The sequence below is a fragment of the Bufo bufo genome, chromosome 4 (genome assembly GCF_905171765.1).
Source record: "Bufo bufo chromosome 4, aBufBuf1.1, whole genome shotgun sequence".
NCBI classification, from domain to species: domain Eukaryota; kingdom Metazoa; phylum Chordata; class Amphibia; order Anura; family Bufonidae; genus Bufo; species Bufo bufo.
The window spans coordinates 617,086,516-617,110,160 of NC_053392.1; the positions used below are offsets into that span (position 1 = coordinate 617,086,516).

General features: G+C 43.9%; 2 protein-coding genes across 3 annotated transcripts in view; both read right to left on the reverse strand.

Moving 5' to 3' along the window:
- LOC120999664 (oocyte zinc finger protein XlCOF6-like) overlaps positions 1–23,645 on the reverse strand; it is a 2,208,135-nt gene that overhangs the window by 2,006,469 nt on the left and 178,021 nt on the right. The gene's annotated exons all lie outside the window — the stretch shown is intronic.
- On the reverse strand, positions 383–15,058 carry LOC120999658 (zinc finger protein 260-like). 2 transcript variants are annotated; one of them, XM_040430652.1, is made up of 4 exons: positions 14,944–15,058; positions 14,736–14,833; positions 11,136–11,193; positions 383–2,392 (listed from the first exon to the last, which is right to left on the reverse strand). In XM_040430652.1, exons 1-4 carry the CDS (start codon positions 15,026–15,028, stop codon positions 399–401), a joined length of 2,235 nt encoding a protein of 744 aa, XP_040286586.1. In that variant the 5' UTR covers positions 15,029–15,058; the 3' UTR covers positions 383–398. The 2 variants fall into 2 exon arrangements, with proteins under 2 accessions (XP_040286586.1, XP_040286587.1); XM_040430653.1 differs by lacking the exons at positions 11,136–11,193; positions 14,736–14,833; positions 14,944–15,058 and adding an exon at positions 11,408–11,494.

The window sequence follows — 23,645 nt, forward strand, 5'->3', positions numbered from 1 at the left end:
CTGTCCGAAGTGGATTTTTAGTTGTTTCACAAGATTTGCTTTCTGACCAAAACATTTTCCACATTCTGAACATAAAAATGGCTTCTCCCCTGTGTGAGTTCTCTGATGTCCAACAAGATGTGATTTGAAACTAAAACATTTACCATATTCAGGACATGAAAATGGCTTCTCCCCTGTACGAATTCTTAAATGTTTTTTTTACAAGAGCAGATTTATGACTAAAACATTTCTGATATTCTGAACATGAAAATGGCTTCTTCCCTGTGTGAGTTCTCTGATGTGTAACAAAATTTGATTTCAGATTAAAACATTTACCACATTCAGGTCATGAAAATTGCTTCTCCCCTGTATGAATTCGTAAAATATTTCACAAGAGCAGATTTATGACTAAAACAATTCTAAAATTCTGAACATGAAAATGGCTTCTCCCCTAAGTGGATTTTTAGATGTTTCACAAGATTTGCTTTCTGACCAAAACATTTACCACATTCAGGACATGAAAATGGCTTCTCCCCTGTATGCATTCTTAAATGTTTCACAAGAGCAGATTGATTACTAAAACATTTCTGACATTCTGTACATGAATATGGCTTCTCCCCTGTGTGAGTTCTCTGATGTCCAACAAGTTGTGATTTCTGACTAAAACATTTCTGACATTCTGAACATGAAAATGGCTTCTCCCCTGTATGCATTCTTAAATGTTTCACAAGAGCAGATTGATTACTAAAACATTTCTGACATTCTGTACATGAATATGGCTTCTCCCCTGTGTGAGTTCTCTGATGTCCAACAAGTTGTGATTTCAGACCAAAACATTTCCCACATTCTGAACATGAAAATGTCTTCTCTCCTGTGTGAATTCTTTGATGTACTACAAGCATTGATTTCATACGAAAACACTTCCCACATTCAGGACACAGAAACGGCTTCTCTCCTGTGTGAATTGTCTGATGGCTAACCAGAATAAATTTACAAGTAAAACACTTTCCACATTCAATACATGAGAATGGCTTCTCACCAGAGTGAGTTCTCAGATGCCGAATTAAATGTGGTTGTTGGGTAAAACATTTTCCACATTCTGAACATGAAAATGGCTTCTCCCCTGTGTGAGTTTTCTGATGTCTGACAAAAACTGATTTCAGACTAAAACACTTCCCACATTCCGAGCATAAAAATGGTTTTTCTTCTGTGTGAGTTTTCTGATGAGTAACAAGATGTGATTTTAGACTAAAACATTTCCCACATTCAAGACAGGAGAATGGCTTCTCCCCTGTGTGAGTTCTCTGATGTCTCAGAAGATCAGATTTCTGAGTAAAACATTTCTGACATTCTGAACATGAAATTGGCTTCTCCCCAAAGTGGATTCTGAGATGTTTCACAAGATCGGATTTCTCACTAAAACATTTTCCACATTTGGAGCATAAAAATGGCTCCTCTCCTGTGTGAATTCTTTGATGTGCTACAAGCTTTGATTTCACACGAAAACACTTCCCACATTCAGGACACAGAAACGGCTTCTCTCCTGTGTGAATTGTCTGATGGTTAACCAGACTTGATTTACAAGTAAAACACATTCCACATTCAATACATGAGAATGGCTTCTCACCAGAGTGAGTTCTCAGATGCCGAATTAAATGTGGTTGTTGTGTAAAACATTTTCCACATTCTGAACATGAAAATGGCTTCTCCCCAGTATGAGTTTTCTGATGTGTCAGAAGAACAGATTTCTGAGTAAAACATTTCTGACATTCTGAACAGGAAAATGGCTTCTCCACTAAGTGGATTTTTTGATGTTTCACAAGATATGATTTCTGACTAAAACATTTACCACATTCAGGACATGAAAATGGCTTCTCCCCTGTATGAATTCTTAAATGTGCCACAAGACCAGATTTCTGACTAAAACATTTCTGACATTCTGAACATGAAAATGGCTTCGCTCTTGTGTGAGTTCTCTGATGTTTCTTTCGAGAGCATGTCAACATAAAAGATTTCCCACATTCTGAACATGAATACGGCTTCTCCCCTCTGTGAGTTCTCAGATGCCCAACTAGAATACATTTCCTGGTAAAAGATTTTCCACATTCAGAGCATGAAAATAACTTGTTATCTCTGCAATTTCTCTCATGTAAAGAAAGATTAGATTTTTTCTTAAAAGGTGTCCCATGTGAAAATATTTTTCCACACTTGTGTTTAGTTCTTCTTTTGCCAGTCAGTGATTGATTAGATGAAGGCTTCTTGTGACCAGCGGTATCATTGGATATATCTCCGCTATGAAGGACTGAGGGTACATTAGGAGTTATTGAATTAGCTTGTGTGATATTGCTATCTTCTGCTTTATCATAGGAAGATAAATGAAGATTCTTATGGTATACTCTCATCCCATTTTTACCTAGAAAATTAAACAAAAGTTTATTTTTTTCCCAAAGCAAATTTTTTTTTCTCAAGCTTTTTTAAAACAATAGAAAGCCAGAAAACATAAAATAAATAAGACATGCAAGATAACAATATAATGTACAGTTTCAGTAAAGGTAGATTTAAAGGAACCAATAATCGTCTTGATTATCGAGAATGACAGTTTCTGCAAGTAAGGTTGAGCGAACCCGTACTGTAAAGTTCGGGTTCTTACTGAACTTTAGGATTTTGGAACCCCGGACCCGAACCCGAACTTTTCAGTAAAAGTTTGGGTTCGGGTTAGGTGTTCGGCTATTTTATGGCGCTTTTTGAAAGGCTGCAGAGCAGCCAATCAACAAGCGTTTAACTCGTGTGCCCTTAGAAGCCATCACAGCCATGCCTACTAATGGCATGGCTGTGATTGACCAGTGCATCATGTGACCCAGCCTCTATATAAGCTTTAGTCACGTAGCGCTGCACGTCACTCTGCTGTTACTAGTGTAGGGAGAGGATGCTGCTGCTGTGAGGGAGAGAATAGGAAAGAATCTTTAATCAGAAGTGCATGTTAACTCAGCGATCTACCTAGATTTAGTTTTGTGGGTGCAGTGCACAATCTTTTTACCCTGCCCTGAACCCAGTGACACAGAAAAATAACTTTTATCCGGCGGCCATTTTATGCAAGCTCAGTGCACCAGCACAGCATATGTGCTTTTGTGACATTCAAATCCCAGCTTGAAATACTGCAATAATAATCTGGGTTTAAAAAATCACCCATTTCTTTTGCAAGACCCTACATCTGGGGCCTTTGCAGCATTTGTCAGTGTGAAATACTGCAATCATTTTCTGGGTTTAAAAAACACAAATCTTTTGCAATATCCTACATCTGGTGCCTTTGCAGCATTTGTCAGTGTGAAAGACAAGCTTGAAATACTTCAATAATTTTCTGGGTTTAAAAAAACACCCATTTTGGGCAAAAAACAAAATTTTCAGCCTTTGCTTCATCTGTCAGTGTGAGATACACGCGTTAGATACTGGTGTTCTATTTTGTTATTAAAAAAACACCCATTTTGGGCAAAACACTGAATTTTGCAGCCTTTGCTGCATCTGTCAGTGTGAGATTCACGCGTTAGATACTGCTGTTCTATTCTGTTATTAAAAAAACACCCATTTTGGGCAAAACACTGAATTTTGCAGCCTTTGCTGCATCTGTCTGTCACGGGACGCCTAGGCGCTTGCTCTCCTCAGCGTCCTCGTCTCCTTGGTGATAGGGGGTGGGACGGACCTGCCGCGCATGTCTCCTCCGCGCGGCCGGCGTCCCCAGTTCCCCCAGCAACCAGGCGAGGTCTGAGCACCGAGCTGGGCACTCGATGCTCAGCTGTACTTCCTAGTGTGGGTCATGTGACGCTGGCCACGTCACATGACCCCAGCTAGCTAGTATTTAACAGGCAGCCTGCTGGCCACAGGTTGCCTGTTAATTTCCGTTCCTGGTGATTGTTTGATTCCTGTATACTTACCTGTTCCTGTTCCCTGACGATCCTCTGCCTGCTCCTCCTGTACTGCGCATCCCTCCTGGCATTCTGACCTCGGCTTCCACTTGACTACTCTTTGCGGACTCCTGTTGTACTTCACTACTCTCCTGGTATTTGACCCCGGCTTCCCCTGACCATTCTTTGCTTATCCCCCTGTACTACGCTGCTCTTTTGGTATTGACCCGGTCCGTCCACTATCCATTATTTGTCTTGTCTGTCCTCCTAGCACTTACTGTATCTTAAGTTAGGGACTGCCGTCCAGTTGTCCCCTGTCATCAGGACTCGTGAGGCAAGTAGGCAGGGCGAGGGGTGAGGGTGGGGCGCAGTGGTCACTATCCTCCCCCCTGTGTGTGTGTGTGTACGTGACCATTACAGATTAACAGGCCCAATAACCACTTTATAATGAATCCTCTGGTGACCCTGACTGACCATGTGGGCATTGTCATTTCCCGACTACAGAGGGATCCCCAGGACTGAGCATTCTCTTTACCTGCTGGCGCCAGTTGTTTTACATCAGTGGAGAGGTTTTTTCAGGCCCTGGGTACCCTCTATGATGAATCAGACAGGGCTCTGGTAGCCGAGACGGCTCTAAAGACACTGGTTCAGGGCAATCTACCTGCGGAGGAGTATTGCACCCAAATCAGAAGGTGGTGTGTCCCCTCAGGATGGAACGAACCAGCCCTTAAGACTCAGTTTAGGTCCGGTCTGTCTGATAACTTAAAGTATCTTCTAGTCAGTTATCAACTTCCAGAGACCTTAGAGGAGATGATGACCCTTGTTGTCTGTCTTGACCGACGGGTTAGAAAGAGACGACAGGAGATACAGTTCTCTTCGACGTTGGTCGAGCCTGAGGCCTATCCCAGAGATAACACTGAGGTCTCTACCAAAGAACCCATGCAGGTTGGCATGACCCGAGGGAATCTTCGCTGCAGACGTGGAGTGTGCTTCTACTGCGGAGATCCTGACCATTGGATCAACCAGTGTCCTAAGACGGCCCTCTCTGTCAAGTCTCCTAAGGCAAGGCAACCTAAAGACCAGGTACATCCTGATTTTACTAAATGTAAGCTTTTGGTACCCATTACGATTTCTCTGGGGCTTAATAAATGGCCGGGTAAGGCCTTTATTGATTCTGGCTCAACGGCCAGCTTTATTGACTCTGAGTACGCTGTTAAACTGGGTATTCCAATGTTTGATTTACCTACACCTATCCATGTTATGGCTATTGATACTACTCCCCTGATTGGTGGTATGGTGAGGTCATGTACCTCAGAGGTTTCTCTAACTGTGAGTGTGTGCCACTCTGAGAGATGTTCCCTTTTAGTCCTTGAGAACCTACCGGTTGAGGTGGTACTAGGGTTGCCTTGGCTCCGATTACACAACCCCACTATAGATTGGTCCAAGGGGGAGTTGGTAAGATGGGGACCTAAGTGTGACTCGTGCTTGTCCGTAGTACAGGCTGGGGTCTCAGTAAAGTCTGATTCATTACCCACAGTCATTAGGGAATATTCTGATGTATTCTCATCACCAACTCCGGAGGTTCTACCACCCCATAGGCCTTATGATTGCGCCATAGAGTTGTTTGAGGTTGCCAAGTTTCCTAAGGGGCGAATTTATAATCTTTCTAAGCCCGAACGCAAGGCCATGGAAGATTATATTAAGGAGAGCCTTGGTAAAGGGCACATTAGACCTTCTGTCTCTCCTATGGGAGCGGGGTTTTTCTTCGTTAAGAAAAAGGATGGTGGTCTTAGGCCTTGTATTGATTACCGGAGATTAAATAAAATCACTGTCCAGAATAGATACTCCCTCCCATTGATTCCGGATTTATTTAACCAGGTTCTGTGGGCAACCAGGTTTTCCAAGATTGACCTGAAAGGGGCATACAATCTGATCCGAATCAAGGTGGGAGACGAATAGAAGATGGCGTTCTATACTCCGGCAGGACACTTTGAATATCAGGTTATGCCTTTTGGACTCGGCAATGCCCCAGCTGTGTTCCAAAATTTTATGAACGATATTCTTAGGGAGTTCTTAGGTAAATTTGTTATTGTTTATCTTGACGACATTCTGATATTCTCTCCTGATTTCAAATCTCATGTTTCTCATGTTAAACAAGTATTAGAGGTGTTGAGGGGGAATTAGTTATCCGCTAAACAAGAAAAATGTGTCTTTGGTGTACAGGAGATACTGTTTCTAGGGCATGTCCTGACTCCTCACGCCTTCAAGATGGATCCTGGTAAGGTACTAGCAATTAAGGAATGGGTAAGGCCTTCATCTTTAACCACCTCAGCCCCCCTAGCTTAAACCCCCTTAATGACTAGACCACTTTTTACAATTCTGCACTACACTAATTTCACGGTTTATTGCTCGGTCATACAACTTACCACCTAAATGAATTTTACCTTCTTTTCTTCTCACAAATACAGCTTTCTTTTTTGGTATTTGATTGCTGCTAAGATTTTTTGTTTTTCCGATATTAATCAAAATAGGCCGCAATTTTCTCAAAAAAAGTGTATTTTTAACTTTCTCTGGTTAAATTGTTCAAATATAATTACATTTCTATACAAGTTTGTGTCAGAATTTATTGTGCTACATGTCTTTGATAAAAAAAAATCCAATAAGTGTATATTTATTGGTTTGCGCAAAAGCATTTACAAACTATGGTACAAAAATGTGAATTTCCGCATTTTGAAGCAGCTCTGACTTTCTGAGCACCTGTCATGATTCTTGAGGTGCTAGAATGCCAGGATAGTATAAATACCCCCCAAATGACCCCATTTTAGAAAGAAGACACCCCAAAGTATTCGCGGAGGGGCATGGTGAGTTCATGTATGATTTAATTTTTTTTCACAAGTTAGCGGAAAATGACACTTTCTGAGAAAAATAAAATAAAAATAAAGTTTCCTTTTCTGCTAACTTCTGGCAAAAAAAATAAAAATCTCCCACGGACTCACTATGCCTCTCAGTGAACACCTTGGGGTGTCTACTTTCCGAAATGGGGTCATTTGTGGGGTGTGTTTACTGTTCTGGCATTTTGGGCGGGGCTAAATTGTGAGCAACCCTGTAAAGCCTAAAGGTACTCGTTGAACTTTCGGCCCCTTTACGCACATAGGCTGCAAAAAAGTGTCACACATGTGGTATCGCCGTACTCAGGAGAAGTAGGGCAATGTGTTTTAGGGTGTATTTTTACATATACCCATGCTGGGTGAGAGAAATATCTCTGTAAATTGACAACTTTGTATAAAACATTTTAAAAAGTTGTCATTTACAGAGATATTTCTCACACACAGTATGGGTATATGTAAAAATGCACCCCAAAACACATTGCCCTACTTCTCCTGAGTACGGCGATACCACATGTGTGACACTTTTTTGCAGCCTAAGTGCACAAAGTGGCCCAAATTCCAATGAGTACCTTTAGGATTTCACAGGGCATTTTTTACGCATTTGGATTCCAAACTACTTCTCACGCTTTAGGGCCCTTAAAATACCAGGGCAGTATAAATACCCCACAAGTGACCCCATTTTGGAAAGAAGACACCCCAAAGTATTCCGTGAGGGGCATGACGAGTTCCTAGAATATATATTTTTTGGCACAAGTTAGCGGAAAATGATTTATATATTTTTTTCTCTTACAAAGTCTCATATTCCACTAACTTGTGACAAAAACTTAAATTTTACATGAACTCGCCATGCCCCTCACTAAATACGTTGGGTTCTCTTCTTTCCAAAATGGGGTCATTTGTGGGGTGTTTGTACTGCCCTGGTATTTTAGGGGCTCTAAAGCGTGAGAAGTAGTTTGGAATCCAAATGCGTAAAAAATGCCCTGTGAAATCCTAAAAGTACTCATTGGAATTTGGGCCCCTTTACGCACCTAGGCTGCAAAATAGTGTCACACATGTGGTATTGCCATACTCAGAAGAAGTAGGGCAATGTGTTTTGGGGTGTATTTTTACATGTACCTATGCTGGGTGAGAGAAATATCTCTGTAAATGACAACTTTTCCCATTTTTTATACAAAGTTGTCAATTTACAGAGATATTTCTCTCACCCAGCATGGGTATATGTAAAAAGACACCCCAAAACACATTGCCCTACTTCTCCTGAGTACGGCGATACCACATGTGGGACACTTATTTGCAGCCAAGATGCGCAAAGGGGCCGAAAGTCCAACAAATACCTTTTAGGGGGGCATTTTTAGGCATTTGGATTCCAGACTTCTTCTCACGCTTTAGGGCCCCTAAAATGCCAGGGCAGTATAAATACCCCACATGTGACCCCATTTTGGAAAGAAGACACCCCAAGGTATTCCGTGAGGGGCATGGCGAGTTCATAGAAGATTTATTTTTTTTGGCACAAGTTAGCGGAAAATGATTTTTTTTATTTTTATTTTTTTTCTCTTACAAAGTCTCATATTCCACTAACTTGTGACAAAAAATAAAATTTTACATGAACTCGCCATGCCCCTCACGAAATACCTTGGTGTCTTCTTTCCAAAATGGGGTCATTTGTGGGGTGTTTGTACTGCCCTGGTATTTGAGGGTTTCCGCAATCATTACATGTATGGCCAGCATTAGGAGTTTCTGCTATTCTCCTTAGGCCTCATGCACACGACCGTTGTTTGGGTCCGCATCCGAGCCGCCGTTTTGGCGGCTCGGATGCGGACCCATTCATTTCAATGGGGCTGCAAAAGATGCGGACAGCACTCCGTGTGCTGTCCGCATCCGTGACTCCGTTCCGCGGCCCCGCTAAAAAAATATAACATGTCCTATTCTTGTCCGCGCATTGCGGACAACAATAGGCATTTATATTGCCGGCGCCCGTTCCATTCTGCAAATTGCGGAAGTCAACACGGGCTTCCGTTTTTTGTGCATCCGCAGTTTGTGGACCGCAAAAAACGGTACGGTCGTGTGCATGAGGCCTTATATTGAGCATATGGGTAATGAGATATTTTTTTTCCGTTCAGCCTCTGGGCTGAAAGAAAAAATTAACGGTACAGATTTCTTCATTCGCATCGATCAATGTAGATGAAAAAATCTCTGCCAAAAAATGTGCAAAAAAAAAAAATGAAGCTGCGATCGCTAATAAAGATCCAAAAAGCTCAAAAGTGATCTTTATAGCGCCGCAGCGATTTTACAGTGTTTTTGCAGTGATCAGAAAAAAAAAATTCTGTCACTGCGGTGGGGCGGAATGAAAGCAAGTTGGTAAAGGGCAGAGAGCTCCAGTCCGACTCAGACGCCAGCAAGGTGGAGGTGGAGTACTGGTTTGGGCTGGTATCATCAAAGATGAGCTTGTGGGGCCTTTTTCGGGTTGAGGATGGAGTCAAGCTCAACTCCCAGTCCTACTGCCAGTTTCTGGAAGACACCTTCTTCAAGCAGTGGTACAGGAAGAAGTCTGCATCCTTCAAGAAAAACATGATTTTCATGCAGGACAATGCTCCATCACACGCGTCCAAGTACTCCACAGCGTGGCTGGCAAGAAAGGGTATAAAAGAAGAAAATCTAATGACATGGCCTCCTTGTTCACCTGATCTGAACCCCATTGAGAACCTGTGGTCCATCATCAAATGTGAGATTTACAAGGAGGGAAAACAGTACACCTCTCTGAACAGTGTCTGGGAGGCTGTGGTTGCTGCTGCACGCAATGTTGATGGTGAACAGATCAAAACACTGACAGAATCCATGGATGGCAGGCTTTTGAGTGTCCTTGCAAAGAAAGGTGGCTATATTGGTCACTGATTTGTTTTTGTTTTGTTTTTGAATGTCAGAAATGTATATTTGTGAATGTTGAGATGTTATATTGGTTTCACTGGTAAAAATAAATAATTGAAATGGGTATATATTTGTTTTTTGTTAAGTTGCCTAATAATTATGCACAGTAATAGTCACCTGCACACACAGATATCCCCCTAAAATAGCTAAAACTAAAAACAAACTAAAAACTACTTCCAAAAATATTCAGCTTGGATATTAATGAGTTTTTTGGGTTCATTGAGAACATGGTTGTTGTTCAATAATAAAATTAATCCTCAAAAATACAACTTGCTTAATAATTCTGCACTCCCTGTATATGCTACAGACATAGTGCTGTGATATCACAACAATACTTAGTGCACCAGTCAGTAATAACTACTCCGACCTGATAAAATGCGAAGTTGCACGTATTGCGCAAATACATATGCGCATCATTAGTGTCGATTTGCGCAATCGCGAATATATTGGAACTCTCTATCTGCATTTACAGCTATTGTTCTGCCATGCATGCGAAATGTAAACTTACAGTGATCAGGAGTTCTTCCTCACAGTCACGAAAGTTGCTGCGAACCATTTTCTCCAGTCTCAGAAAGCTTCTAGCAGCTTGGAAAATTTAGCAATAGTGAGCCACGCCTGTATTGCGCGCTCAGTATGCGCATATACATTGCCGATTTTCGCAATCAAGAAATAGATAATGAATTCTCGATTTTTGCTAATTTATTGCGAATATTCGGCCAAAAATTCGGATAATATCCCAAATACGAATATTGCCTATGCTGCTCATCACTAATAATCATTCAGGAACGCCGCCTTCTCAGTACAATGGGGGATACGTGCATGTTATCTAACGATCCCTGACTCACTACATTACAAGGAATATCATTACAAAAAGGTGATATAATATTTTAAGGGGACAGAACCAATCAGTACTTCATTATGTATGTAAAATACACTTACAACACAGTCTTTAAAAAAAAAGAATACAAGTGGCAATTTAATGATTGCTTGTTATAGTTACTTTGGGTGATTTAAAAAAATTGAAAAAATATAAAGAAGTTTTTTAATTCAAATCACTCGCTTCCCCTAGAATAAAAAGAGTAATCAATTAAAAAATAAAACATCATGGGCATCACCACGTCCAAAACACCTGTACTATTAAAATAATACAAATACAGTGCAAATAACACCTAATAATAATAATAACACCCCATGGGTCCATATACTACAGGTTTATAACTGAGGCCTATCGTATCATGTGACCTTTACTCAGAAACAGCATTTACCCTCCAGTCTTTTTGTGATTGTTTCTGTCCATATTGTGTCACATTGTACCGGTGCCAAGGAAGATGATGAATATATTGGGGCACTATATCCAGGAGGAGGAGGTTTCTCTGAACTTCCGATCAGATTTCCCATTAATAAAGACATTTACAGTCAAATGAGATTTATGAAAGGTTCTTACCATTCACGGACACCGATCCGGGTTTTTTGAGCTCACTCGTCGTTCCACCTGAACTTTCCTGCAGTAAAGATCCCACATTAAAGACATGAGAAAACAGAAAACTATACTCCACTGCTAGCTTATCTTATATCCAGGCGAAGATCAAACACCCCTAGAAGACATGAACCTTTCTGCCCTGAAGAAGGATCTCCTCACGTGGTGATCAGACAGGATCAACATTCAGACAAGTATCTTACACATATGAAATGTGACAGTTTTCAGCATGAAATGACCTGATCCTATCCTGGAGAGGACGCTGTGCTCATCACCTCCAGTTCTTACATTATTGTATGGTAAAAAGCCTGTCATTGCTTCTGGAAACTGAACCTTACAGTTGCAAGAAAAAGTATGTGAACCCTTTGCATTGATATGGATTTCTACCAAATTGGTCAGAAAATGTGATCTGATCTTCATCTATGTCACAACAATAGACAATCACAGTCTGCTTAAACTAATAACATACAAAGAATTAAATGTTACCATGTTTTTATTGAACACACCATGTAAACATTCACAGTGCAGGTGGAAAAAGTATGTGAACCCTTGGATTTAATAACTGGATGAACCTCCTTTGGCAGCAATAACTTCAACCAAACGTTTCCTGTAGTTGCAGATCAGACGTGCACAACGGTCAGGAGTAATTCTTGACCATTCCTCTTTACAGAACTATTTCGGTTCAGCAATATTCTTGGGATGTCTGGTGTGAACAGCATCTCAATCGGGTTGAGGTCAGGACTCTGACTGGGCCACTCCAGAAGGCGTATTTCTTCTGTTTAAGCCATTCTGTTGTTGATTTACTTCTATGCTTTGGGTTATTGTCCTGTTGCAACACCCATCTTCTGTTGAGCTTCAGCTGGTGGACAGATGGTCTTAAGTTCTCCTGCAAAATGTCTTTATAAAATTGGGAATAAATTTTTCCTTTGATGATAGCAATCTGTCCAGGCCCTGACGCAGCAAAGCAGCCACAAACCATGATGCCCCCACCACCATACTTCACAGTTGGGATGAGGTTTTAATGTTGGTGTGCTGTGTCTCTTTTTCTCCACACATAGTTTTGTGTGTTTCTTCCAAACAACTCAACTTTGGTTTCATCTGTCCACAGAATATTTTGCCAGTACTGTTGTGGAACATCCAGGTGCTCTTGTGCAAACTGTAAACGTGCAGCAATGTTTTTTTTGGACAGCAGTGGCTTCCTCTGTGGTATCCTCCCATGAAATCAATTCTTATTTAGTGTTTTACGTATCGTAGATTCGCTAACAGGGATATTAGCATATGCCAGAGACTTTTGTAAGTCTTTAGCTGACACTCTAGTATTCTCCTTCACCTCATTGAGCAGTCTGCGCTGTGCTCTTGCAGTCATCTTTACAGGACGGCCACTCCTAGGGAGAGTAGCAGCAGTGCTGAACTTTCTCCATTTATAGACAATTTGCCTTACCGTGGACTGATGAACAGCAAGGCTTTTGGAGATACTGTTATAACCCTTTCCAGCTTTATGCAAGTCAACAATTCTTAATCGTAGGTCTTCTGAGAGCTCTTTTGTGCGAGGCATCATTCACATCAGGCAATGCTTCTTGTGAAAAGCAAACCCAGAACTGGTGTGTGTTTTTTATAGGGCAGGGCAGCTGTCACCAACACCTCCAATCTCATCTCATTGATTGGATTCCAGTTGGCTGACACCTCACTCCAATTAGCTCTTGGAGATGTCATTAGTCTAGGGGGTTCACATACTTTTTCCACCTGCACTGTGAATGTTTACATGGTGTGTTCAATAAAAACATGGTAACATTTTATTCTTTGTGTGTTATTAGTTTAAGCAGACTGTGATTGTCTATTGTTGTGACGTAGAAGATCAGATCACATTTTATGACCAATTTGTGCAGAAATCCATATCACTCCAAAGGGTTCACATACTTTTTTTTGCAACTGTATATCCACTTGCTCTTGTCCTTTGTGGGGACCTGATTCTAGATGATAAGGTAATAATGTTTTGCATAAGCAGGAAGATTCTGTACCTGATGAGTCAGTCACTGACTGTTAATACAGGACAGTATCTGCTGTAGATGCAGCTGACTGGCATTGTGCTGTCATTTAGTCTATGACTTACATCTACTCTGCAGGACTTTATTTTTACCCACATTGGATCTCAGTTGCCAAGTGGATGTCCAAACAGGAGAACATTTAAGGCTACTTTCACACTAGCGTTCGGGGCTCCGTTTGTGAGCTCCGTTTGAAGGGTCTCACAAGCGGCCCCAAATGCATCCGTCCAGCCCCAATGCATTCTGAGTGGATGCGGATCCGCTCAGAATGCATCAGTCTGGCAGCGTTCAGCCTCCGCTCAGCAAGCGGACACCCGAACGCTGCTTGCAGCGTTCGGGTGTCCGCCTGGCCGTGCGGAGGCAAACGGATCCGTCCAGACTTACAATGTAAGTCAATGGGGACGGATCCATTTGAAGTTGACACAATATGGCTCAATTTTCAAACGGATGCGCCCCCCATTGACTTTCAATGTAAAGTCTGGACGGATCCGTCTGAACAACTTTCAGACTTATAGTTTAGAAAAAATTCTAATGCAGACGGATCCTCTCTGAACGCTAATGTGAAAGTAGCCTAATACAATCTTTTATGACACCAGAAACCATTTGTAGCAAACAGCAAGATGCAATGGAGCCTACAGTATACTCCACTGCTGCTGGGGTTCCAGCATATGAGGAAGCAAAGAAAATCAGCTGCGTTAGCAGCAAAGAGCGATTGCCCCAAAGTAACCCAGAATGTCTGTAAGTAACAGTGTGTGTGTGTACTGTATAAATCCCATGGACCTTAAGGACCCTCTGATGTCACAGGGTCACATGACATTCTCAAGTGACGTGACTCTGAAGCAGGTGCAGGCTTATGTGTGTGGAGAGATGGCAAAAAATGGCGACCTATTGTCACGACGGACAGGGTATAAGATACACGGAAAGATAAACAAACAAGTCTCTAGGCGAGAAGCTGGGGATCAAGGTCACCTCCTGACAAATCCCTACCAGCTCTCCCTATACTGCTATGCCCACGTTCAGACCCTTAAGGTGGGAATAACATGTCCTCGTGCCTGGGCTGAGAATACCCTAAAATCCCTGAGATGGTGAAAGGGGAATAGAGGCAGCCTGCTCCCTCAGAACCTGGAGGGGCAGATGTCTCTCTAACAGCCTAGACATCAAACCACAATAGAACAAAAAACCAGCTTATCTTTCTGAGCAGGAACAGCCAATCCTTCCTTCCTTCCTTCCTTGCATACACAGATCCAGACAGAAGCTATAACCTGCAGGGAACACTGGGAGTGGGTGTGATTTAAACTGAAACCAACGACCCCACACAGTGCACCTGAAGGGAGGCGGATCTAGCTTGACTCCAAAACAAAAGGCAAGACACATGCTGCTAATCTGGCAGACCTCTGTACATAGCCTGAGCAGGGCATGACACCTATGTACTGGTGGGGGTTGGGGGAGATGCCAACCTGCCATTTCTAGTTATGCCCCTGACATCAGTCTGTAGAGGATAGGTAGAAACCTCAGCTGCACTTACTTGATGATCCAGTGGGACATTGTGCTTTTCCTGTGGACAGTCCTGGGAATACAGAGGACTGGGACATCTCTCTGGTGGATTTCTCTGACTGGATCCATCTGTAGAAAATACACACTGAATACATTGTCTATATGTGATGATCAGATGATGGGAAATCTGACTCTCAGAACTGTTCTCATCTCTACAGTCATGGAAGGTCTCCTCTTACCCGGTGATATGAGGGACTGGTGATTCTCCATCATGACGTCCTTGTACAGATCCTTATGTTCTTCTAAATACTCCCACTCCTCCATGGAGAAATAGACAGCGACATCCTGACACCTTATAGGAACCTGACAACACAAGGATACAGTCATTACCAGACCCCTCCCTTGTCGTTATTGTATAATGTCCCAGCATTCCCAGCAGCGCTCACCTCTCCGCTCAGCTGCTCAGTGATCCTGGTGGTAAGTTCTAGGATCTTCTGCTCATGTATCAGGGAATGAGGTGGAGGCTCGGTGATGGGGCTCTGGGTCCTGCTCCGTCCTCCTGACACACGGGGTGTCACACACTCACCAGACGACTTCCTCACTACTGTGTAATCCTGTGTATGGGGAGACGCCGATCACTACAGAGATTCTAAGAATCCTTCACCTTTTCAGTCATTTCCCTGGTGTATTACTAGAGATAAGAGTGATGTCATGTGAGATTCTAACCTCTCCAGTTATCAAGGAGATGATCTCCAGGGTGAGGTCTAATATCTTTTCAGCTATGTGGTTTCTGTCCTTGTACAGATCCTTGTGTTCTTCTAAATACTCCCACTCCTCCATGGAGAAATAGACAGCGACATCCTGACACCTTATAGGAACCTGACAACACAAGGACACAGTCATTACCAGACCCCTCCCTTGGTGTTATTGTATAATGTCGCAGCATTCCCAGCAGCGCTCACCTCTCCGCTCAGCAGCTCAGTGATCCTGGTGGTAAGTTCTAGGATCTTCTGCTCATGTATCAGGGAATGAGGTGGAGGCTCGGTGATGTGGTTCTGGGTTCTGCTCCGTCCTCCTGACACATGGGGTGTCACACACTCACCAGACGACTTCTTCACTACTGTGTAATCCTGTGTATGGGGAGACGCCGATCACTAAAGAGGTTCTAAGAATCCTTCACCTTTCCAGACATTTCCCTGTTTTATTACTAGAGATAAGAGGGATGTCATGTGAGACTCTCACCTCTCCAGTTATCAAGGAGATGATCTCCAGGGTGATGTCTAATATCCTTCCAGCCATGTGGTTTCTGTCCTTCTCCATCCTTGATGGGTCATTGATGGAAAGGACCATCGTCTTTCAAAAGAAAAGAGTCCTGAACCTAAGGAACCTGAGGGAAACAAGTGAGTGCAGGTTAAGAGTGCACAGTCAGTGACTTGTAGGTCAGGGACGCATTGTAGATTAATCTGGCACACAGGCTATGGGCATTTCTCAGTTTAATTAACTTAAAGGAAAACTGTATTACTATGTTATTTTATGTTTTCTTATTTGTAGATTATAACCTGGACCTACGGAGAATATAACTGATATAATCTGCTGATCTTCTGATTTGTTATCCTTTTAACCTCACTACACTAAAAAGGAAGCATATGTGGATTTATCTTTCTACAATAATATGGAGATCTGCTGGTCAGTTTTGGCTTGGACATTTCTGGTGTTGGAATTCAGCTTTAAAATATAATCTACTTATTTACATGTGTAATTTTATGTGTTTCTATTTTGATTTTTGTCCCTCATTGTCCCCGGAGGAACCAATAGTATTGAGGAAAAGTGTTGGGACCCAGAGGAGACCTCGTGGCTCAGTTAGTCATGTAGGTGTATTGGGATCTCCACTGGGGACATTGATCCACCAACATGTCCATCATCAGCACAGGTCAGGAAGGAGATAAAGAGAAGTCCTGTCCCCATCCTGTCAGTCGCCTCTTTCCTCTAATCGCTGGTGTTCTGCTCCGGGGCCAGTGATGGGTCCGGGGTTTGTCCTGCTGCTCGCACAGCTGCAGGTTTGTTACTATCACATGTGTGTGCAATTATTTACCCCCGACTGTGCAAACCCCAATCCCTGCGGCCATCACTGAACCCCCAATATCACCAGCATTAAAGGGCTATTCCCGTCACATAACGTGAGGTTCTATCGCTAGGACTGGTCATCAGTGTGCGGTAGGTGGGGGCTCGTCTCTATCAGGACCCCACTAATCCTGAGAATGGAGGGGCTGCAGAGCTGCTTTACTGCTGAATCTCCTCCACAGTCCCTGCTCATTAGAGCTCCGGCAGGGACAGTGAGGAGAGGACACAGCGCTGCAGCCCCTTCATCTAGAAGAGGTTGTCCCCACCGATCACACACTGACTCCATATCCTAGTGATATCACAGAACAGTGTGTGATGGAAGACCCCTCTAATCCAGGAGAACAGCCCCTCTTACAGGGGTCTGGGGGTCTCCTAATATTCCAGGGGGAGAGCAGACATGTCTGAGGAGAACTCCCCTCCTGACCTCCAGACTGTGTGAGCAGAGACTCTCTATGGCCGGTGCTGCCCCCTGCTGGCTGGACCTGCTATATGTCACCTATAGAACCGCTCCATTCTAATAAACCCAGAACCAAGACCAATAACTGACCTGCAGATCTCACCTCCTGGGGCTGCAGGACCTGCGATGATGTCACACTGGTCACATGACAGGAAGTGCTTAACAGTGAAAGACCTCCCCTGCTTTACTCTTCCCCTCATGTGACTGATCACATGACCATAACTTCATCAAAGGTCCTGTAGGGTAATGTCTAAACCCCATGCTTGGTAGAGACGAGGGTTGAGCGTATCGAGCTTCTGATTACTCATTTATTATATTTTTAAAGATTCAGAAATGAAAACCTAATTAATTCACCAAAGTCTCACGTGACTTCAGGTGAAAAGATTTTTGGCTCCACGGAGACGGCATTAAAATCGAAGACCTTCTGATGTCTGACCACAGCACATGGGATGGAGATATGACCCTTCTGCTACATTCCACAGCTGCTTCAAACCCATGTGACTTCAGCATGTCATGTGACCCTGTAACATCACAAGGTCCCTTGGATAGATCCTGTAGTCACTAGGATATAAGATCTACAGATAAGTTACTGTAGTCTCCTCCAATATACAGCAGACTAGAAGGAAATGGGTAAAACTGTTCTCCATGGTTCACCCTCTCTCACACAGACCGCTCCCCATGGTTCCCCCTCTCTCACACAGACCACTCCCCATGGTTCCCCCTCTCTCACACAGACCGCTCTCCATGGTTCCCCCTCTCTCACACAGACCGCTCCCCATGGTTCCCCCTCTCTCACACAGACCGCTCCCCATGGTTCCTCCTCTCTCACACAGACCGCTCCCCATGGTTCCCCCTCTCTCACACAGACCGCTCCCCATGGTTCCCACTCTCTCACACAGACTGCTCCCCATGGTTCCCCCTCTCTCACACGGAACACTCCCCATGGTTCCTCCTCTCTCACAGACCGCTCCCCATGGTTCCTCCTCTCTCACACCGACCGCTCCTCATGCTTCCCCCTCTCTCACACAGACCGCTCCCCATGGTTCCACCTCTCTCACACAGACTGCTCCCCATGGTTCCCACTCTCTCACACAGACCGCTCCCCATGGTTCCCCCTCTTTCACACGGAACACTCCCCATGGTTCCTCCTCTCTCACAGACCGCTCCCTATGGTTCCCCCTCTCTCACACAGACCGCTCCCCATGCTTCCCCCTCTCTCACACAGACCGCTCCCCATGGTTCCACCTCTCTCACACAGACCGCTCCCCATGGTTCCCCCTCTCTCACACAGACCGCTCCCCATGGTTACACCTCTCTCACACAGACCGCTTCTAATGGTTCCCCTCTCTCACATAGACCGCTCCCCATGGTTCCCCCTCTCTCACATAGACCGGTCCCCATGGTCCCCCCTCTCTCACATAGACCGCTCCCCATGGTTCCCCCTCTCTCACATAGACCGCTCCCCATGATTCCCCCTCTCTCATACAGAACGCTCCCCATGATTCCCCCTCTCTCACACAGATTGCTGTCCATGGTTCCCTTCTTTTATTGACAATTCCCCATGGTTCCCCTCTTATACAGAACACTACCCATGTTTAACTCTCTCATACAATCTGTGACGGTCCCTCCCGTGGCAGAGGTTAAAAGATCTGATAGACTGGCTGCACGTGAGGTTATCTGACAGCCTCTCTCTGTTTTCACTTGTTGCAGTGTTGTTGTTGGTAATGACCACACCTCTTGTCCCAGGTGTAGCTGTCACGCCCTGCCCTGTGGGGGTTCTGAAACGATCTGTCAGAGTTGCTGCACGTGACTCGATCTGACAGGTTTTTCTTTTGGGGTTTGAACAGAATCCCACCTATCAGGTATGGTTTGTTTGGTCATTGGGGAGGCTATTTATTCCTCCCTCTCCCTATAGCCTTTGCGGGTTATAATTCTTTCTTTTTGTGTGCTGGAAGTTTTGGTGGATTGTCTGCTCCAACTCATCTAAAGATAAGTCCTTTTCCCTTTTTCCTTCTGTGTCTGTTTTTACTAGGCCCCTAGAATGATGCTAGGTCCTTCGGTGGTTGAAGGAGCTGGTAGTCTCTTTCCCTTTTCCCTACTGCTGAGGGTTTGGTCCAGTGTGTTTCAGCTTAGGCACGTGGGCATGTGCATATCTACCATTAAGATATGCACATGGGCATAGCAGCGTAGGGAAAGTCTTTTAGGGATTGCTAGGAGTTGACCCCTTTGTTCCCTTGCTTTTGGGGCCTAGTCAGTTGTTTTGTTTGCTTTGCCGTTTCCTTCCCTTATCTTACCTACTGTGACACTACCGTGACAGTAGCTTGTGGTCTTTACTGCTCCTCTATTTAGTCTGGACTCACACTTAATACCATGCGGTTGATATTCTCTGCCTGGAGTTGGATGAGCTGGTGTGTTGTCCTCTTCTGAGTTCCTGCTGATCCATTTTCTATTGAAGATAAGTGTTCTTTTCTTTGTATTTTGTTCTCTATTGCTCGTTTTCTAGGCCTCAGGGAGACGTTGGTTCGTTCATCTGGAAGGAACCAGTAGTCTCAGACCCTGTCACTACTCCTATTGATATTCAGGGTTACCAGGGCCTAGGTTTACGGTGTATGAATATTCCCACCTTCAGGGTCTAATCATACTGACAGGAGTCAGGGCTAGGTTTAGGGTTTCCATAGGTGTGACCGTTTCCCTTTCCCTAGCCTTGAGGCCTAGTTCCTGGTCCTTCTCCTTCTGTTGTCATTTTGGTGTTCCTCCCCTCCCTTTACTTGATGACACAACCCTCTTCATGGTGCCTCCTCTCTCACACAGACTGCTCCCCATGTTTCCACTCTTACATAGATCACTCACCATGGTTTCCCCTCCTGTATTGATCACTTCACTTTCTCACACAGACCACTCCCCATGTTTTCCTGTCACAGACTGCTCCCCATGGTTTTCCCTCTCTTGTAGAGACTTCTCACCAAGGTTCTCCATCTGTTGCACTCCCTATGGTTCTGTAACACCCCAGAGTGGTGTTATCACTCCTGCACCCTGCTACTGTCTTTAATGGGCTAACACAATGTCATCTTATGTATTTTTGTCCAGGTCTGCCACAATGTGCATTCCTAATCTTGTTTTGCAATTGTTCTTATGTAATATGCTTGGTTCACCAGCCGGTGGCAGCAAACACGACACAGCTATAGTTAGATAGAATGGAACTCACAATTCCATTCTCCCCCCTTTGGTCAGAAGTGGGCCAGTCCTGCTTGCTAAAAGAAGGAGCATGAGTTTGCTTGCCAGTTTAAAGCTAAAGCCTGCTGGAACCAAGAAAAAGCCTGTAAACTGTTTGAAGAAAAGTTTATTCAAAGTAAAGCTGCCATTGAACTTCATCTCAAAGTCTGGACTCAAGTTATTCTTTCCAATCCCTCAATTATTTTCCCTATTAAATTCCCTGTTAAAAGTGTCCTGTCTGACCCAGGAAGAAGTACAGCGGCGTCTTAAAAAGATTAAAATAGACAAATCTCCAGGACCAGATGGCATACACCCCGTATCCTAAGAGAATTAAGTAATGTCATAGCCAGACCCTTATTTCTGATATTTAAGGACTCAATACTGACAGGTAGTGTTCCACAGGATTGGCGCATAGCAAATGTGGTGCCAAAATTCAAAATGGGTCCAAATTACAGAGCCCGGAAACTATAGGCCGGTTAGTTTAACATCTGTCATGTGTAAACTGTTTGAAGGTTTTCTAACAGATGCTATCTTGGAGTACCTCAATGAAAATAAGCAAATAACGCCATATCAGCATGGCTTCATGAGGGATCGGTCATGTCAAACTAATTTAATCAGTTACTATGAGGAGGTAAGTTCTAGACTGGACAGTGGCGAATCAATGGATGTCGTATATCTGGACTTCTCCAAAGCATTTGACACTGTACCACATAAAAGGTTAGTATATAAAATGAGAATGCTCGGACTGGGAGAAAATGTCTGTATGTGGGTAAGTAACTGGCTGAGGGATAGAAAACAGAGGGTGGTTATTAACGGTACACACTCAGATTGGGTCACTGTCACTAGTGGGGTACCTTAGGGGTCAGTATTGGGCCCTATTCTCTTCAATATATTTATTAATGATCTTGTAGAAGGCTTGCACAGTAAAATATACATTTTTGAAGATGACACTAAACTGTGTAAAGTAATTAACACTGAAGAGGACAGTATACTGCTACAGATGGATCTGGATAGATTGGAGGCTTGGGCAGATAAGTGGCAGATGAGGTTTAACACTGACAAATGTAAGGTTATGCACATGGGAAGGAATAATGCAAGTCACCAGTACATACTAAATGGTAAAACACTGGGTAACACTGACATGGAAAAGGACCTAGGAATTTTGGTGAACAGCAAACTGAGCTGTAGAAACCAGTGTCAGGCAGCTGCTGCCAAGGCCAATAAGATAATGGGTTGCATCAGAAGGGGCATAGATGCCCGTGATGAGAACATAGTCCTACCACTTTACAAATCACTAGTCAGACCCCACATGGAGGACTGTGTACAGTTCTGGGCTCCTGTGAACAAGGCAGACATAGCAGAGCTGGAGAGGGTTCAGAGGAGGGCAACTACAGTAATAACTGGAATGGGGCAACTACAGTACCCTGAAAGATTATCAACATTAGGGTTATTCACTTTAGAAAAAAAGACGACTGAGGGGAGATCTAATATCTACGGTATGTATAAATATATCAGGGGTCAGTACAGAGCTCTCTCCCATCATCTATTTATCCCCGTGACTGTGACTGTGACGAGGGGACATCCTCTGCGTCTGGAGGAAAGAAGGTTTGTACACAAACATAGAAGAGGATTCTTTACGGTAAGAGCAGTGAGACTATGGAACTCTCTGCCTTAGGAGGTGGTGATGGTAAGTTCACTAAAAGAGTTAAAGAGGGGTCTGGATGTATTTCTGGAGTGCAATAATATTACAGGCTATAGCTACTGGAGGATCCAGGGAGTTATTCTGATTGCTTGATTGGAGTCGGGAAGGATTTTTTTTCCCCTTAAGTGGGGAAAATTGGCTTCTACCTCACAGTGTTTTTTTTGCCTTCCTCTGGATCAACTTGCAGGATAACAGGCCGAACTGGATGGACAAATGTCTTTTTTCGGCCTTATCTACTATGTTACTATGTTATATTATTTGCTTCGGAGCCAAAGCCTGGGGTCCAGCGGTATCCAGGTAGGAGCACCGTGACCCACTTAAAGAGACATTTGGGCCTCACTACACCACTCGGCATTTCTACTATATTCCGACGCAATATAGGGGCCCTGGGGGGAGGCTTCACGTTGCAATTTTGGCTTCATGAATAGGATTCTACTTTTCCACCTTACTATTAAAGGCCCCCATCTGTAAAACCCCTAACAAGAGACTTTATAGCATTTACTTACTGCTGGAGATTGTGAATCTGCATTAGTTGCAGCATTGTGGCAAAACAGGGGTTAATTGGCCATCTTGGATTTGGTCATTGTGTGTTGAGAGGAAGACATCCACCCAGCAGAGGGGAAGGAACCAAACAGCCTGCCTCCACAGAGGAACCATTCTTATAGCAGAAGGAACTAAAATGCTCAGTACAAGTTCCCAGGAGGACAGAAAAGCCAACTGTTCACCCTACAGGAAGTCGACGCGGCGGCCATATTGGAAAAGGGAAAATACAGTTCCTTCTTCCCTGGATCTTAAGAAGCAATGTCCAGAGGTCTGAGTGAGTACTGCCGGGGAAAATAACCTTGCTAAAGACTGTTAGAGGCCATGATCTGCCTGCCAGAGCATCATACTCCCCAAAATTGAGCAGTTGAAGCACATCTTAAAGGAGCCACACACCAATTCTGCTGCTGTTGCTCATAGCAACGCACACTTAAATCGCATTTCAGCTTACACTGACCCATCTAGTATGGTACAGGGTATCAGAAGCCATGTCTGACAGCGAAAATAGCACCCAGTTGGACCACAGTGAGCCGTCAGCAGCAACTGCAGCCACCTTCATCATGTCTCTTACTATGCCATACTACTTTGGAGCACCTTGGCTCCAACGGTATTCCGGAGAACCTCATTCATTAAGGGAATTCCGTGATAAAATGTTGCCCACCTTTAAGCTGTATCCAGTATTGCAGGACCAGAAAGTGGAAATCCTGGTTGGCCAGTTACAGGAAGCTGCGCTTCGGGAGGTCAAGTCCTGGCTGAGCAGATCCTAGACCTACTCAGTACCACCTTTAAAATAAGGACTGCCTCCATTAAGATGCGCTTCTTTGAGAAACGACAGCAGTCAAAGGAGACTTTGAGAGACTTTGCCCTGTCCCTGCAAGAAGCTCTGCAGGTAGTAGTGATGGACGAAC